The sequence below is a fragment of the Cervus elaphus genome, chromosome 15, assembly GCF_910594005.1.
Source record: "Cervus elaphus chromosome 15, mCerEla1.1, whole genome shotgun sequence".
Classification (NCBI taxonomy): domain Eukaryota; kingdom Metazoa; phylum Chordata; class Mammalia; order Artiodactyla; family Cervidae; genus Cervus; species Cervus elaphus.
Window position 1 is genome coordinate 40318670 of NC_057829.1, and position 19614 is coordinate 40338283.

The following is a 19614-nucleotide window of genomic DNA, read 5'->3' on the forward strand; positions in this document are numbered from 1 at the left end:
AAAAGACCCCTGAGAATCTGCACCCAGGTGACCAACCTCTAGCCATAGGAGGCTTCTAAGTACCAAGAGCCTGCATGCAAGGGCCTCTTTCAGGAGTAAAACTGGTGAAATATGTGGAGGTGGGGTCTGACAGGCTTCCTATTGCCCCTCCACAGTCAAAGCCAGAAGAGAAGGACCTGGGAACAGAAACTCATTAAGCGTATTGTTCCACTGAAAGACACAGGGCAGTGAAGGATAGAAAAGTGTTCTCAGGCCTCCAGGATAAGCAAGAAAGTTTGTTCTAGGCAGTAATGAAAAGGGTCCAGTGGGACAGAGAGGTCTCTATCAATAGACAAGCAGAGGCTTCCAGACACCATGAATCATTCATTCACTCAATCCATCTCTACTGAGCACTTTATGTGTCTAACACTTTGCCCCATCTTCCAAAGGCATGGTGGACAGTCCAGTGACCTGTCCCTGACTACTGCGGTAGGTACCTCTCCTTCTCCCTCCCCAGCACTCAGATACTGCCAGACCCCCACAGAAGCTCCTCCAGTTCAGCTTCCACAAGACGGCCTGCTGGCCTGCTATCAGAAACTGTGGGCTCCCAGACCCTGTCTAATTCTCAGTATAGTAAGGGAACTGGAATCTGACATGAGTGATCATTTCTTGTGAATTTGACTGACTTGAGTCACCTCTGGGCACCCAGGCACCCTGGCAGGGTTGACTCTCAATACAGCCCTTGAAGTGAAGGATTCCAGTCCAGATATGGCTACTCAGGATCTATAATGCTCAAGTTACCAAGCAGCTTCACTAGCCAGCCAGAGGTCTCATACTTTATCTCCCTTCAACATCCATTACACCATGTTTCATTATCCACATACTTTTCCTTATTTTAATTTTAATCAAAATAATTTCCTGAATTGGATCATAACACTACTGCCTCAAGTGGTCTGAGGCTACCTGGCAAGTCCTGGGTTCCAGAGATCCAGACAAACGGCCTTACAATTGGATACTACTGACCACCTGAGCCTTTAGTTGGCTATGCCAACTACCTTTCACAACAATTCCTATTTCAGAAAGCTCCTTCTAGCCCAAACTTCCCCATCAGTCTTCTCTAGACACTCTTGAGCTACTGAGGGTTATTCCTTTGAAAGTTCATGAAGATCCTTACAACTTCAGTACAATACATAATTGTCATGTATAAAGAAAGGATAAAATTGATGCTCAAAATTAAAACCACAATGAGGTACATTACACACCAGTCAGGATGGCTGCTATCCAAAAGTCTACAAGCAATAAATGCTGGAGAGGGTGTGGGGAAAAGGGAACCCTCTTACACTGTTGGTGGGAATGCAAACTAGTACAGCCGCTATGGAGAACAGTGTGGAGATTTCTTAAAACATTGGAAATAGAACTGCCATATGACCCAGCAATCCCACTCCTCGGCATACACACAGAGGAAACCAGATCTGAAAGAGACACGTGCACCCCAATGTTCATTGCAGCACTGTTTATAATTGCCAGGACATGGAAGCAACCTAGATTCCCATCAGCAGATGAATGGATAAGGAAGCTGTGATGCATATACACCAAGGAATATTACTCAGCCATTAAAAAGAATTCATTTGAATCAGTTCTAATGAGATGGATGAAACTGGAGCCCATTATACAGAGTGAAGTAAGCCAGAAAGATAAAGACCAATACAGTATACTAATGCATATATATGGAATTTAGAAAGATGGTAACGATAACCCCATATGCAAAACAGAAAAAGAGACACAGATGTACAGAACAGACTTTTGGACTCTGTGGGAGAAGGCGAGAGTGGGATGTTTTGAGAGAACAGCATCAAAACATGTATATTATCAAGGGTGAAACAGATCACCAGCCCAGGTTGGATGCATGAGACAAGTGCTCAGGGCTGGTGCACTGGGAAGACCCAGAGGGATGGGGTGGGGAGGGAGGTGGGAGGGGGGATCGGGATGGGGAACACATGTAAATCCATGGCTGATTCATGTCAGTGTATGGCAAAAACCACTACAATATTGTAAAGTAATTAGCCTCCAACTAATAAAAACAAATGGAAAAAAAAATTTTTAAAAAAATTGATGCTCAGGTTTTCTCTTTCCGAATGGGAGCAGGTGGGGATTAGTGCAGTTTTTCCCCTAGGGAGCAGCTTAGCCTGATTTGTGTTCATGCCATGTGGTCAGATCACCATAAGCTGCCCAAACATTCAGTAGCAGCATAAGAACAGCCCCTTCAGAGACCAGCATTCGACAAACTCTAATTAAAAGAGGTCCACTGAGCTGAACTGAAAATGCCCTTCCTCATATTGATGAGGTCAGTGCAGGAAAGAGGGAGGAATGGGAAGCATCAATCTGAAGTAGGTCCAGGAAGCTACCACCATCACTGATTTTTTTTTTCAGGGCAAATAACAGAAATTAATTCTAATTAAAGTTGAAGAATCATTGGAAGGAATCTGGGAGCTCACAGAATCATTGCCAAAGACTGGAAAATGAAGTTCAGATATAAGACAACTCCAGGAGGTTGCAGAATAAACAACAGAAATGACCTTAGAGCAGGAACATTGTGACCAGACTGTCCCCCAGCCCCATGCCCCGAGATGAATGAACTCTAGCCAGGTCTTTGGTCCTCAGATTTTCAAATCCACAAGGAAGTATGTCACATTAGATCTTGATATTCCAATCTCTGATTGTACTAGGGACTGACAAGAAATATTGGATCCCTTTGGCATCTGTTTAGTGGGCAAATCTCCTACAGACTATAAACAGAAGCAAAAGCCATCTCTCCAAAAGGAAAGCAGAGAACTGTGAGGAGGACAGGGTGACTACACCCCAGTGAAAATGAAGATAAGAATATCCTAATGCCCAGAGTCCCCATAGCAGGGTGGTACCCTGCCTCACTGTCTCAGACATCCCAGTTCCCAGCCAGGGTTGGCCTAGCAAGGCCCCGGTCTCCTCTGCAGACTCTCTCCCTGCATCCAACCTAAAGGTGAGCCACACTTCCCCCAAGTAATCCTTCCCCAGAGCTTAGGAGACAAGGGGTTAATGGAAAGGCAGCAAGACGTGGGGTGTCTCTTCTGGCTCATCAGGTGAACCTACCAGTCAGAGATACTTCTGCAAACTCAGCTGTCACCTGCCACAGTAAGACCGGCTGGAAGCAGGGACCTGCCCCCAAATTGAGCTACTTTTGGTTAAAATGAGAACAAAATGTGTGAAACTACTTCTAATGGAGGTCAAGAAACGTGCTAGCTAGATAGGCTGGTGATGGCAGAACCCAGTAAGTATACAACAAAGGTAAACCTCGACCAACCTAGGGCCATCGTCTTCTGGAAACCCCACCCGACACCCAGCTGGGTCATGTCACCCAGGGCTGCTCTGAGATCCCACAGGACTCCTTTGTTGACATTGTTGCAGTCTGAATTTTATTTCCTAGGGTGACTACTTATTGACAACGGTCTCTCTCAATGGAGCACAATCTTTGAAAGCCCAGGGACCCAGTCTGGTCTTACCTGTGCTCCCACAAATGTCACCAGCATTTAACATCTGGTAATTAGAAGTGGAAACTTATTAAACCTGTGTGTGTTAGGCACTAGTCAATCTCTCATTCCACCTTATCCCAGGAAACCAGTGACCTGCTTTACATCAACAAGGATCAGATTAGTCTTTTCTAGGGATCCATGTACATGCAATCATACATATGGTACTCTTTAAAATCTGGCTTCTGTTGCTCAGCATAATGTTTTTGAGATTCATCCTTGCCTCTGCAGTTAACAATACGGTGTTTTCTTTTATTACTGCACAGTTTTCTATTACCTGAATATATCATAATTCCTTTATCTATTCACCTGTTAATGGGCATTTGGATTACTTCCAGTTTTTTCTGTTAAGATTAAAGCTCTTCTAAATATTCATGTCCAAGTCTTTGTATAGGAATGTATTTTCATTTCTTCTAGGTAAATATTTAGGCACCAAATAGTAGTTTCATAAAGTAAGTTTACACTTACTGAAAGTCGCTCAGTCCTGTCTGACTCTTTGCAACCCCATGGACTGTTGCCCGCCAGGCTCCTCTGTGCATGGAATTCTCCAGGCAAGAATACTGGAGTGGGTAGCTATTCCCTTCTCCAGAGGACCTTCCTGACCCAGGAATTGAACTCTGGTCTCCTGCATTGCAGGCAGATTCTTTACCATCCACCACCAGCCACCAGCCCAAGTTTACAGTTAACTTTATGAGAAATGGACAGACTATCGCCCAAAGTGACTGCACCACCTTCCATTCCCAGAGCACAGTCTGAACATCACTCTGGCCCACAGACACATGAAGAGGTGTTTCTCTGGGGCTGCAGGTTATGCAGGCTGGAAAAGGCTGTGACAGTATCACAGTGGGATGAGAATTCTCAGCCAGGTCTGGAGGGCCCTCCTTGCAGAAGCTTTCTCAGACCCTCAATTCTAAAGTGCCTCTGTCCTTCCAGTGTGCAGTGATGATGTGCACCCAGCACTGGCCATGCTGAGGGAGAGAGAGCACCATACGCTTCTACCAGTTAAGGGTTCAAGGGCAGAGCTTCATTTTATTTACCTGAGTGTCTCTCCTCCTAACCCCTACCCCTGAGAATCTTTCCCCATGCCTGGCATTACACATGCATGATGAACAATGGCATGAATGAATACATGAACAGAGCCTGGGTTAATCACTTCTCTCTGCGTGCCTGCCTCACTCAATTGGAACATTGATTTCTCCACTTGGATGCACAACTTTGAGCACTGATCTCTCTCAGGGAGCACATTTCTTTCAGTCTTTTGAGAAGAACACTAAGTCTGATGGTTTGGGGAGGGAAAGGGGGCTTCTCAGAGCCCCCTACAGGCCTTGCCTTCTCCCTGAGGACTGGCAGAGGGAGACGCCCACAGTGGGGGTCTTTCGTCTTGCACACACACAGGCTGGCACATGGCTCTCTTATGTGGTTGTCCCAGTCCTGGGAGGGAGGGCTCCAGAACTGAGTCTCATGCATCTCAGGAGTGGTCCCTGCCTTGGTTGAGTGGCAGGATCATTCTAAGCCCAGGTTTTCTACTCTGGAAAGAGCAGCAGTAATAAAACAATCACAGCATTGCTCTGAGGATAGAATGAGATAATGTATATGAAAGTGCTTTCAAAACACCAAATTACTCCCCAAATGTAAAATCTATTATCATGTGGCATTTGGTTCACCTCACCCCGCCTGTACTCCTTAGTCCAGCTAGCACCACCAGACTCAGTAGCTGTGTTGAACAAGTACTCGTGTATCTGTCAAGTCTGGAAAAGCCAGGAACAGACCTACTGTTAGCGCCCACAGTTAAACTCTCTCTATACTCACCTCTTCCTTCCCTGGTACACTGCTACTGCTTTAGTCCAGGTACTGGCTATCATTTCTCTGTGTAATTTTTATGGCAGTAACAGCACAAAGGAGGAGGGGGAAACAGCTATATTGAGGTAGAGTTTTAGTGGCTTACACAGTAAAGAATCTACGTGCAATGCAGGAGAACTAGGTTCAATCCCTGGGTTGGGAAGATCCCCTGGAAAAGGGAATGGCAACCCACTCCCATAATTCTTGCCTGGAGAATTCCATGGATAGAGGAGCCTGTCGAGCTACAATCCATGGGGTCCCAGAGAGTCAGACACGACTGAGCAACCAACACTTTCTAAAATTAAGCTACTATTAATCTGAACTAGATTGTCTTAAATTAAGATATTAATCATAATCCCCAGGGCAACCATTAAGACGATAACTCAAAAACATCTGTAATAAAAGATACCAACAAGCGAATAAAGGGGTTACATTAGAAAATATCTATTAATGCACATTAAGGTAATAATGGAGGAACAGAGGGATAAATACATAAGGCATATAGCAAACAAATGACAAAATGAAAGATGAAAATTACACTTTATCAAGGATTATGTCAAATGTAAACAGATCAAATAATTTTAGTATATAAATCACTGAAAAGATCCAACCAGATGCAGTCTACAGAAAACAAGCTTTAGATTCAAAGACAGAGGTATGGCCAAGACCAGAAAGACTCTGAGTTTGCCTCCTGCCACAGGCACACCATAATTACAACAATTTATAGAGCAACTATCTGTGAGAAGGTCCTGAAGACTAGCAGAAAAGATTTTCCACATCTAAAGATACAAAGAAGGGCCCACAGGGAGGCAGATTAGGAGGGGCAGAGATGCAGTACAGTCACAACCCACAACTCCAGGTGATGACCCACCAGTGGGTGGATAATCACAATGGAAGAGGTTCTCCCCCAAAGAGTGAGGAGTCCAAGATCCACATCAGGCTCCCCAGTGCGGCAGCCTCACACCAGGAAAAAGAGCCCCAGGAATGTCTGGCTTTGAAGGCCAGTGAAACTGCCATACAGGAGAGAGAAAGATCTGTAGGAAACAGACTCCACTCTTAAAAGGTGCAAACAAAATCTTACACACTCCGACTCTCGGTGCAGAGGCAATACTTTGAAAGACGACTAGGTCAGACCATTACATTTGGACTGCTTTCTCACATCATATACAAAAATAAACTCAAAATGGATTAAAGACTTAATGGAAGACCTGGTACCAGAAAACTCCAAGAGTAAAACAAAGGCAACACATTCTTTGACATCATTCTTAGAAATTTGTTTTGAATACATCTCCTCATGGAAACAAAAGCAAAAACAAAAATCAAATGGGATGACTCAAACTGAAAACTTTGGCACAGCAAAAGAACTATAGACAAATAAAAAGGCAGTCTACAGGAAGAGGATATTTGCAAATAATATATCTAATTAGAGGCTAATATACAAAATGTGACCAAAAAAGGACTCATATTTGAACACATATTTTAATAATTTTACAAATCAAAAAGAAAAAGACCAACACCCATTGGAAATGTACAGTAGGCAAAACAGCTGAGCACGTCTTTACAAAAGAGGATATCCAAATGATCCGTAAGAATGCGAAAAGATGTTCAAAATATTTAGTCATTGGGGAAATAAAAATTAAAACCACAGTGAGACCCCACGGTATTCCCCTCAGTAGACCTAAAATTAAAAAGACTGACAACAGTAAGAGTTGGCAAGAATGAAAAATATCTGTAACTTTCATACATTGCTCATGGGAGTGAAAAATGCTGCAAACACTTAGGGACAATGTTTGACAGTATCTTCTAAAGCCAGGTGGCGCTAGTGGTAAAGAACCCACCTGCCAGTGCAGGAGACGTAAGAGATGTGGGTTTGATCCCTGGATTGTGAAGATCCCCTGGAGAAGAAAATGGCAACCCACTCCAGTATATTTGCCTTGATAATCCTATGGATGGAGAAGCCTGGCAGGCTACAGTCCACGGGGTTGCAAACAGTCGGACATGACTGAAGCAACTTAGCACACACATACTTGATAATCCTGCAATCCCATTCCTATGCATATGTATTAGAGAAATGGACACCAATTGACGCCACCAAAAGACATGGACAGGAACATGAACATTACAATACCACAAAATTAGAAATAAGAATTATGTCTATCAACTGGAGGTTGGATAAATAAATTGTGGAATATGCATATAATGGAAGGCTACACAGCAAAAAACCCATGGCAGATATAACAACATGGAAAAATCTCTAAGATATTACATTGTATGACAGAAGCCAGACATAACAAGAGTATGCCCTGTATGATTTCATTTATATGATATTCAGAGAAAACTAACTGATGGTTATTAAAAACCAGTGGTCACCTCCAGGTGAGAAACAGATAAGAAATGACTGAGACCAGAGCACCATAGAAGCATCTGGAATACTATTACGTTCTGTATCTTGATCTGGGTGGTAGTTACATAGGAGTGTGCATACGTACAATTAAAGAAAAAAGCTCTACAGTTAAAATTAACGTATTTATGCACTTTACCAAACCATGATTTAAAAGTTTTAAAATCACATCATCAAAGATTAAAATAGACTGAATAATAATTTAACAAAATAAAATAAATTATATTAAAAAAATAACTGCACCAAGAACTCCAGCCTGGGTCTGCCCCAGAAACACAGCATGCCTGTGTCCCCATGTCCCGAAGCTCTCAGGCTGTGTTGCAATAGAAGCAGTCAAGGATTTCCTGAGCATTTTTTACTGACCTAAATTACTAATGATTCATCGTAAACTTTCAGTCAACTAAAATTCCTGACTTTCTTTTTCCCATGCACAGCTAGGACCTATTGTCCTCATTCTGTCCTTATGAATGCTTTAAATGTTTTTAATGTCATTATTATCACTTGTTACTGCAAATCGTAACAACCTTAATGAAGGTCAAATGCAGTTCGGAGAGGAAAATTTCCCATCGGCTTGCCATGCCACAAATCTTCGAGTTCCAGGAACCTCCAGTTCCTGTCCACTAACATATTTAATTTTTATGTACTTATAATCACCTCATTAGATACAAATTTGCTATTCTTTTTACTATACATACTGTTATATCATAAATATTTCCCATCTCTTCATCGTCTTTATAATTATCATTTTTATTACCTTCAGAATAGTCTATTGTGCAGCTACACCTACAATTTACCTAACTACTCTGCCCTGAACATTTATGTTGTTTCCAATTTTTCACTATGACAGATAACACTGCAATAAAATCCTTATATACTCACCTGTCTTATTTAAGTTTATTTATACTTTTAGGCAAAATTCTTAGGAATGAGATCATTGGGTCAAACACATTATTTTAGGTATGTTTTGCAAAATGATTTCCTAATGGACATAGTCACCAAAACCATATATAGGTAAGAATTTTATCACAATCTTGGCAAAATTATTATAACTTTTAATCAAATACAGTAGATATAAGATGAGTTCATAGATTTTGTCTCATTTGGCAATTATCTGAATACTCCAGTGGTTGTCCATTTTGCCATGTTAGTTTCTGAAATTCTGGTATTTAACACAGAGTCAGCACAGTGAAGGAGCTCAATAAACACCTTTTGAGTGAACGGAACTTTATTTCTTCTGCTGTCACTGTTCATTCATGCCTTTTGTCCATTTTTAAATTGGGATTCTACTACTTGCCTCATTGATTTGAATGGGGCAAGGTAAACACTTCCATCTTGTTATAGCTGTAACAAGGGCTCTTTCTTCCATCATTTCTGTCTTTTTTGTCTTTAATTGTAAAATAAAGTCATGTCTATTTAAATTCTTTTTTTATTGAAGTATAGTTGACTTACAATATTTTATTAGTTTCATGTGTACCATTTAAAATTTAGGAAATTATCTGAAAAAAATCTTGTGGTCTATTTTTTGCTAGTTTTCCATGATTTAAAAAATATACTTAATTCCTTGGTACTTCCCTGGTGGTCCAGTAAGACTCTGGGCTCTCAACACGGGAGGCCTGGGTTTGATCCCTGGTCAGGAACTAGATCCCACATGCCACAACTAAGACCCAGTACAGCCAAATAAGTAAGTAAATATTTTAAAATAAAATTTAAATTTAAAATATTTAATTCCTTAATAGGACTATTTATTTTTGGTTCATTATGAAATGTGTGGCTATTTTTTCCTAATAATATATTCTACCAATATCTTTTATTAAGCCATCCTTCCTTTCTCCATAGTATCTGATTCCCCTTTTATCTATTACATAAATTATTTTAGGTAATTTTTTTACATCTTTTTACATCTTAATCTTTTTCAGCTATAAATCTCTGCTTTGCACTAATATCTCTCTAATTTAATTATTCCTGGTTTACATGTTCTAAAATCTGCTAATACTGGCCCTCTTCATTATTTCCTGTTCTCTGAATATTTTACATTAACCATCTTTCTCTTTCCAGAATAATTTCCTAATTATTTTGTAAAAATCCCATAAGAAAATTGATTGGGATTTTGATAGAGATTGAACTACAATTATAAATTAAGAACAGACTTTTTCATATTCAGCCAAAGACTCTACCCAGGAATACAGTAAGTCTTCTTGATTACTCTTCCGTATTTCTTCAATCAAATATGACGAAATGCCAAAGAACATGGGCTGTGGAGTTGTATTATCTGGCTTTGAATCCCAGCTTGGCTATAAACTGGACATACACAGCTATGTCAGTCAGCACTGCTAAGTGACAACCATAGAATCTCATTTAGCAGCACACGACATTGAGGACGAATTTCTCAGACCAGCAGATTTCTAGGTCAGCAGGAAGACCTTGCTCCATGTGTCTCTTTCCTGGATCCAGGCAGGAGGGCAATTAGAGCCTGGGTCAGGTTCTCATCCACATAAAATCAGAAGCAGAGGGGGAGGTGGAATCATGCCTTGCTATTGAAGGCCTAGGCTCAGAATTTGCACGCTCACTTTTGCCCGAATATCACTGGCCACGGCAAATTCATGGCCAGATCCAGCATCCATGGGGCATAGAACTAAATGTTATCAATGAATATTTAGGAAAGGGAATGAATATCCATTGTACAATAATTCAGTCCACCATCATATGACCTAGGGAGACTCACTTAAAGCCCAAGTCTCAGTTTTCTTCTTTTGTAAAACAGATTATCACTTACTCATCTCATGAGGCTGCCTTGTGGACTAAATGGAATAATGTCTGAAAATCACTCAGCATTGTGCCTGATGAGTAGCAAGAGCACAGTAAATGTCAAATATTATGATTGTTTTTAATTACAGAGCAGATACTCCAATTGACCTTTTGAACCCAGGTAGAGACTTTCCATTTTCCCACATCAGATTTCAAGCCTGTTATCTCTGACACATTGTTCCAGTGACTGGAGATATTTGGGATCATCATCATTTAATATCAAGTAAATAAATTCTGATTGCACTACACTAAGTAGGTTTCCCATATATTACCTGGCTGGCTTGTGCAGGACTGATGAAATAGCTTTCCCTGTTGACTTGCTGTAATTTGCATGTGCAATCACTGTGCCATTGCTCTTCATGGGTGGTGGACGTGTTCAGGGAGACAGGACAACCCGGAAGCCCGCTTCTGATTGACATAAATCAGTGAGTCAATAATCTCTGGGTACATGCACTTAAAGTTAACACATCCGCCTAACTGTCCTGCTTAAAATTCTGTTTTTCCATTTTCTTTACAAGGGCTAATCAAGAGCCTTGTATAAATCTGAATATGTTGCCTTAAGTATCTCCACTCCTGTTGTGTGTCCTTGTCCTAGGTATGAATTTGTCCAGAATCTCTGGATACAGCTCTGCCGGTCTGTCTCAGCCTTCCCTGTCTCCTCTAGGGAAATTCCCAATTATTTGTCCATATTCAGTTCAGTCTCTATAGTGTGAAGAGCCATCTCTCCCCTTGTTTATACAAAAACACTGGGATTTCTTTGAGCCTTTTGAAATCTCCTTTACCAAAGTGTAGGATGAGCATGTGTTTGTCCAGCTTTCCCTTCCTGGCTTCAAAAACTAAAAGATCATCTGGGCAGGCTACCACAGGTTCCTTCTTGCTTCTGTGTGTGTGTGTAGTCAGTCGCTCAATCGTCTCCTACTCTGCGACTTCACAGACTATAGACAGCGAGGCTCCTCTGTCCATGGAATTTTCCAGGCAAGAATACTGGAGTGGGTTGCCATTTCATACTCCAGGGGATCTTCCCAACCCAGGGATCAAACCCACATCTCTTGCATCTCTCTCTTCCTTCTACTTCGCCAAAAAATTTTCTCTGTATCATCCCTATTTAGAGCCAAGGTAGCAATTGTCCTCACTGGATTCTCTGTTATATGGGAAATAAAGTTGTCAAAAAGCTATATGATACCAATGATATCTAGCAGATGCTAGTGCATGACTGGGATCAGCTTAGGGGTCAGCCTAGAATTTTCAAACAGAGGATGCCAACTAGCCTCACTGTGGATGATGAGCTGGGGCCAGTTTGTAGTAGGCTAAAGCTGTAGCCCACAGTTCTAGGGATGGACTATTTTTGGTTCAGATTTGCAGTCAGTGGGTCTTCGGGTAGCCCTCCTTCAACCAAGTTCCCTCCAGACAGGTGACCACCCAACAGGTGATAAAGAAAATCAAGCTGTGTGAAAGGCCATCTGTTCTAACAAGTAGGTGAATTTGTGCCCTAAAAAAGACAAGGGTGATTTTTTCCCTATAAAATATATTTCACCTACATTAAAAAATTAACATTTATATGTCTTTTCTTTATTATTCTTCCAAAATCTATCTATCCAAAATGGTGTGCCATATGTGCTAGGAAGCCTTGAGAGAGCTCACCTAAGGCTCAGGGGCCCTCTTTGCTTCTGTTTACTTGTCAGCTGACTGCTGGGTTAGCAAATGCTGTCTGATAGATGCTAATGCCTTTGTGTTGTGTGTCTTGTCTTTCTTAGAATCCTAACATGTCTGTGCTCTTCTCTTCCTTTTTTTTTTTTACTAATATAAAAGCACTTATTTCTCTAATTTGATTTTCAGTTTTTTGTTCTATTTTCAACTAAAAATAAAACAACCAGAGATCAAACTGTGATCATTTCCTGCAGCAATTAATCTGTCTTTAAAGCCATGTTCTGCTGAGCACTGTGATCCCCGTTAATCACGACTTAGGACCATGTTCCATCAATACAGCACAATTACCAGAGTGGCTCACAGTCAGCTGTTCAGAATCACTGCCCCAGGAGCAGAGGTGCCTCCAGACTGGGTGAAGGCATCTGAGTTAGTGTGCATGTGACGCGTGCCTGCCTCTCTGCAGAGAAGGGCGGCCCCTAAGCAGCTCCCACTGACCTTGGAGGAAGGTGCCAGATCCTGGCTCCTCCCAGAACTCACTGGTGGGGCAAACTACTACTTCCTTTCTTATAACATGTGACCCACCCATCTAGCCCCTTGCTGCCCCAGACCCTCCCAGGGGTGTGCAACCAACTGATGAGGCGTTTGCATCCCAGGCGACACCCAGAAAAACAGCCCTCCTGTCCCTACAGCAGCCAGAGCAGAAACAGCAGCTTCTCTCTCAGCCACAGCCTGTATCTCCTAATCTCTGTGTCACTTTTTGTAAATGTCTGCCTTCGGGCGTGACAATCTTCAAAAGCTCCAGATGACAGGCAAAAACAGAAACACAGAGTTATTGAGGCCCCAGGAAAATATAAAACACAGGCACAGATTTGCTCCAACCATACTGGAAACTGATCTGTATGCTCTGGGGCCATAAATGATCTGAAATCATCAAAGGAACCATTCTCCCTCTCCTGGCCCATATGGAAGACACTGAGGGAAGATGTCTTCCTACTGGAGGCACTGGCCCATGGATCCCAAAGTAGTCCTTTCCCTCTGACAAAGCCCAGCTCCCAAGGGAGAGATGAAAGCCTAGAAGACCATGCAGAAATCAAGGATGAGAAAATCCTAGAACACACTCTGCTTACACATCTGACATGGGGTTCAGCCCTGTCCACTGAAAATATAGTTAGTGTCTACATTTTTAAGATTAATATAGTTTGAAGAAGAATACAAAGAGCAGACCCATTGGAAAAGACCCTGATACTAGGAAAGACTGAAGACAGGAGGAGAAGAGTTTCAGAAAAATGTCTACTTCTGCTTTATTGACTATGCTAAAGCCTTTGACTGTGTGGATCACAACAAACTGGGGAAAATTCTTAAAGAGATGGGAATACCAGACCACCTGACCTGCCTCTTGAGAAACCTATAGGCAGGTCAGGAAGCAACAGTTAGAACTGGACAGGGAACAACAGACTGGTTCCAAATAGGAAAAGGAGTATGTCAAGACTGTACATTGTCACCCTGCTTATTTAATTTATATGCAGAGTACATCATGAGAAACGCTGGGTTGGATGAAGCACAAACTGGAATCAAGATTGCCAGGAGAAATATCAATAGCATCAGATATGCAGATGACACCACCCTTATGGCAAAAATCAAAGAACTAAAGAGCCTCTTGATGAAGTGAAAGAGGAGAGTGAAAAAGTTGGCTTAAAACTTAACATTCAGAAAATTAAGATCATGGCATTTGGTCCCATCACTTCAGGGCAAATAAATGGGGAAACAGTGGAAACAGTGAGAGACTATTTTGGGGGGCTCCAAAATCACTGCAGATGGTGACTGTAGCCATGAAATTAAAAGACGCTTGCTCCTTGGAAGAAAAGTTATCATCAACCTAGCCAGCATATTAAAAAGCAGAGACATTACTTTGCCAACAAACGTCCATCTAGTCAAAGCTATGGTTTTTCCAGTAGTCACGTATAGATGTGAGAGTTGGACTATAAAGAAAGCTGAGCACCAAAGCACTGATGCTTTTGAACTGTGGTATTGGAGAAGACTCTTGAGAGTCTCTTGGACTACAAGGAGATCAAACCAGTCCATCCTAAGGGAAATCAATCCTGAATATTCATTGGAAGGACTGATGCTGAAGCTGAAACTCCAATACTTTGGCCACCTGATGCAAAGAACTGACTCGTTTGAAAAGACCCTGGTGCTGGGAAAGATTGAAGGTGGGAGGAGAAGGGGACGACAGAGGATAAGATGGTTGGATGGCATCACTGACTCAATGGACATGAGTTTGAGTAAACTCCGGGAGTTGGTGATGGACAGGGAGGTCTGGTGTGCTGCAGTCCATGGGGTCACAAAGAGTTGGACATGACTGAATGACTGAACTGAACTGAACTGACTGAGGAGGAGAAGGGGGTGACAGAGGTTGAGACAGTTGGATGGCATCATTAACTCAATGGACATGAATTTGAGCAAAATCCAGGAGATGGTAAAGGACAGGGAACCCTGCCATGTTGCAGTCCATGGGGTCACAAAGAGTCAGACACAACTTAGTGACTGAACAACAACAAGGTTTTCTAAAATGCTTAGAAACATGACTGGAATGTGGTAGAAATTCAGTAAATATTTTTCTTCCATCCTACAGCCTACTGTGTTTAAAATGCAGATACCAGAGAAGCACAGACTTAGGTCATAGGTGGGTCATCCAGGGAGGAGCGGGAGGAACAGACAGGGATGAGCCCACAATTCCAGGGCTGACCCCAAGGACGCACACCCGACCTAAAGGCACCCCATGTGTACTGAAGAAACTACTACACCAGCCATCCAAACACATCTGAGCTGGGTTCACCCCAGAGGCAGTGAGTTTTCAACTCTGCAGAAGAGAAACTTCTAGAAAACAAGGGAATAAAAATATCTGTAGAACATGTCTAACAACATAAAGGGGACATATCAGAGTAGGGCCACAAGGCACACCTGCTGAGCCTAGAAGCTCCCACTCTTGCATGAACACACTCAAGGCTGCCCCTGTAGGACCCAACGCCATCAAGGGGTCTCCTTCACTTTCCTGGATTAGATCACAAGTCCCAATTCCCACGTAGAAACATCAGGTTAATGTACATATGGCAAATACCCACAACTTGATAAAGACCCTACACTCAAAGTGAAATCCCAGCCCGTGTTTAAACAGAGTGCCAAGAATGGACCCCAATGTGCCATCATGAACCACACTTGAGCCTGGGCAAACATCTGGCCCATCCGATACACTGGAGGGTGAGCAGGTCTGATAACAGTCAGACACTGCAAGGCCCCATGAGGGTACCCACATCAGACTGGACCAGAGGGACCAAAGGGTCAGAGAACTCATTCAGCTCTCAGAAAGCATTTTGCTAAACTTCCAGGACTCCCCCATATAGCTGAGGTTATCCCTATAGTTCTTGCTCGCTGTATAAAATAAAGCCATCAATAAGTGAGGCAGGGATGGGCATTCTCCCAGACCATGGAGCACCTTCCCCACACACTCAGTGATCAATACCCCTGAAGATACATCCTTGGGGCTCAGGCTCAACACCACGCAGCTCCCAGGGTTTCTCCCTTCACCTCTGACTGTCTGCTGGACTTAAAGACCCAGAAGTGCCACAAAGCGCACCAGCAAAACTCTAAAAAATACTGTATTTACTTCTGAATGTTTTCCCCAAAGAAACTGGGGTGGCTTATCACAAAGAATGTGCTTAATCAACTGGTACAACATAAATAAAGCATAATAAATTAGAACAAGGGAAAAGGGGAATACAATTGGGCAGGCTTGAGAATTAACAGTCTTGACCTTCCTGCTGGTGAGAGAAAAATAAGGAAATACATTCGGTTCCATGTATCATGATGCCAGGGAAAAGGAAGCAAATGTTCCCTAAATTCTGAAAGATAACTCTCCAACGGAGGTAATGCACAATTTCCTCAAGGGAAAAAGTAAATAAATGCTCATTATACATGGACTACATGCAGGACCCCTTAACCTGAAGGGGCTTTGAACATAGCCCAGTGTGGATGAGGTGGTGAGCAGCAGGCTGACTAAGTCCAACTCTGACTCACTCCCTGGCCCCCGTATGCAGGACACAACCTGCCCAGCTGTATGTGGCGGCCATGTTTATGTACATCTTTCCTACATCTTTGCAGTGACTCCGCAAGGACATGGTTCTATCTCATAAACAGAGAAACCGGGACTCAAAATCCATAAATGTCTGGGCCAAGTTCAAGTCAGTGAGTGACACCTGCATGCTCTGACTCACATATCCAACTTCTTTCTACTATACACCAATAATGGTGTCAGCCACAGAGATTGTGGCAAATTCCATACTGCTTGTTGCTTGTAGGACCCTGACAAAAGCTGCCACTTTGTGTAGGGAGCTCTAAGTCTGGGGACATAATGAAGGCCACGTGCAGAGCTTTTTGGTGGTCTGGCTTCCCCCCAAGGATAGAACTGAGGACCAAAGGGGAAAATGACTTAGGCTCTGCATCCTGCCCTCTCCACATCCTGATATGCTCATCAGGAGGGCCCCCTCCACCACCACACGTCTGCATTTCCAAGAGTGGGACCCGGGTATGCTGATGTCTCAAAGGTTCCCAAGCTTTCTATATGAAGAGAGAAGGATGTATTAACCTGATAGGGCTGTGTAACAATCTACCACAGACTGGGTGGCTTAAACTACAGAAATTTTTCTTTCCAGTTCTGGAAGCCAGAAGTTCAAGATCAAGGTGTCCGAAGGATTACCTTCATTCTGAGAGCTGTATGGGAAAAATCTGTTCCGGGACTCTCTCCTTGGCTTGTAGCTGGATGTCTTCTCCTTGTATCTTCACACAACCTTCCCTCTATATGTTTCTGTGTCCAAATTTCTTTTTATGACACTAGCCATATGGGATCAGGGCCCACCCTGAGGACCCTCTCTTAACTTCATCACCTAAACAGACTCCATTTCCAAATAGGTACACATGCTGAGGTACTGGGGTTAAGATCAATAGATCTTTTTTATTAGGAGGGGGGATTCAATCCATAAAAGAAGGCTATAGCACAGACAGGTATGGCCTGTGACAGATGCTGGTGTCCACAGGGATTAGGAAGGATCAGGACGCCAAGCAAAGAACTGGCTCACAGCCAGGTTCCAGGTCTGTCCACTGCAACTCCTAGCCACCTTCATCCTTTGCCAAAACAACTTCAGTAGCCTCCTGGCTGGTCTCCACTCATCCACAACTGTCACCCGCATCAAGCCTCCCCAGAGCAGCCAGAATGAACTTTTCAATCAAACACAAATCCGATAACAGCAGCCACTGTTTAAAAGCCCTCAGAAAGCTGCCCATTAATTTCAGAAGAGAGACCAAAGCCACTCCATCCTTATCACTTTCCATATACTGCACTGCGTCCTGAACCACTCTCCCCTGCTGTCCTCCCCGACCTGGGAACCACAGTTAAGTTCCTCTCACTCATCATATCCCAGCTCAGACATTTTCTTTCCAAGGTCTGCTGTATGACATCACAGCTCCCAGCATAACAGCATCAAGACTTCTCTGCTCCCATTAGACCCCCACCCCACCCCCAGCACCTGGAACACTGCCCATCACATGGTGGTAGCTCCATATTTGTTAAGTGAAGACCAAGTGTGACAGTGATTCGTTTAAGTGTATTAGCCTGGATCACTTTCTCTCCTTTTGTGAATGCTTGTTAAATCCTTTCTAGGCTTAAGGCACTGCACTAGAAGCTTTAGATACAAAGACAACTTTTATTTCCATATAACACATGAGGATGCTGAATTTTTGAGACCAGAACTGATTGTCTAAGGTCACACAGCTAACACAATCTGACTCCTGATACTGAGTTCTCAACCACAAAGCCCCACTGGCTCCCTGGGCTGGGGCTTATCCAGGGCAGCCCTGATTTCCTCCTTCTGCAGCTCGTCTCTGGGTGTTTACTGGCCAGGAGAGAAACCTCCCTGCTCCTTCTCCACAGAAATATCCTTATGTTCCCACCCAGAGGTTATGGAGCAAAAGATTGATAAAAGAGCAATAATGGTAACAGGCAGTAGTACTGGCTGTGTCCCAAGTGGGGTCAGAAGGGAGATTCACCTCCTGAATACACTGTAATGAACTGAGCACTGGATCTGAGTTCGCAAACGAGGCATTTGATTCTGCTTCTGCGGGATATGGGGACAGGAACTTGGGAGAGTTGCATGGCTTCTCTGAAAGCTGTTTTCCTCCTCTGTAAAATGGGAGGGAACGTTGAAGCACATTTCACAGTGAGGACTCAGGAAATCACAAATGCCTAGCTGGATGCTGACCGCTGCAGGCACTAAGGCAATGACAGCAGTCTCTTCCTTCCTCCAGACTTGTAGCTTGGGCAGCCCCAATGTGAAGGGGCTACTGGCTTCCACTAAGGCTAAGGGACAAAAGGCTGTGTGAGGATTAAATCTCAGTTCAGCCACAGCCAATGAGCACAGAGTGTTGAGAACTGACAAACAGGCTGCAAGTTCCAGTCCAAGCCCTGGAGAAAACGACCGCCAGTAGCCAACCTAGAGGAATGTAGCCACTTCACACCCTCATCTCTGCAAGCACCACCTTTGGTCAGATAAACAGCTAAAAGGCAATACCTATTTCATTTTGGCTCTACCATACATGCGGAAATGAGCAGGCAATGGCTGTGGACTGAGTCACGCCAGAGAAAATCCCTCGAGGATTATTAGCCTTTGTAGAGGGGAACCTGGCAGCACCTGGCTGCCAACAGCGCTAACTACACAAGCGCCTCATTGCCTGTCCAGCCTTAGATGGGAGCCCGGCAGCCACTAGGAACCTTAGCAAAGGACTTCATGCTGGTCCCCTCCAAATGGTGCCAGAGCTCCTCTAAGCTCTGCCTCCGCCTTGCCTGGGCTCCCCAGCAGGCTGGCGGCCTTGTGCCCAGATGGGTACATCTGGAAGTGCCATCTGAAAAGATCTGGCCTTCTGTTCCTTTACTGTCACCTTCTGCGTTCTCCCACCCCGCCGCCCCTTTGATCCTGGTGTTTGTTCTAGGAGTGCTTCACTGACCAGTTACATGGAGTCCTGGCTGCACCAGCTGCCACTGCAGGCATGGAGGCTATGACAAGGGTGGGACAGACGTAGACCATTTTTGTCATAGACTGGTGGGGGAGACAGTCAATGGACCACCAAACTAGCATCTGATACAATATCAAGTTGTGATAAATGCCACAGAGGAAAGCAAGCGGGGGGCCAGAGGGGAGCGGGGTCAATGCTGTTTCAGGAAAAGTGGTCAGAGGTGACCTCCCTGACGAGGCAGCATCATGCAGAAGAACCAACTAGATAAGGAGATGAACCTACGCTGTCTAGGGGGTAGTTAGGGATCCAGTTAGAGGG

General features: G+C 43.5%; 1 protein-coding gene across 4 annotated transcripts in view; it reads right to left on the reverse strand.

Moving 5' to 3' along the window:
* Positions 1 to 19614, reverse strand: part of GRID1 (glutamate ionotropic receptor delta type subunit 1) — a 680463-nt gene that overhangs the window by 321310 nt on the left and 339539 nt on the right. Inside the window, exon 1 of one of the 4 annotated variants that reach the window (XM_043925578.1) lies at positions 10860 to 11241. The exons of the other annotated variants lie outside the window; for them this stretch is intronic. Within the exon in view, the coding sequence (XP_043781513.1) occupies positions 10860 to 11006 (147 nt within the window). The 5' untranslated portion in view covers positions 11007 to 11241. Of the gene's footprint in view, positions 1 to 10859; positions 11242 to 19614 lie in introns of those variants that run through there. 4 annotated transcript variants of the gene reach the window in all.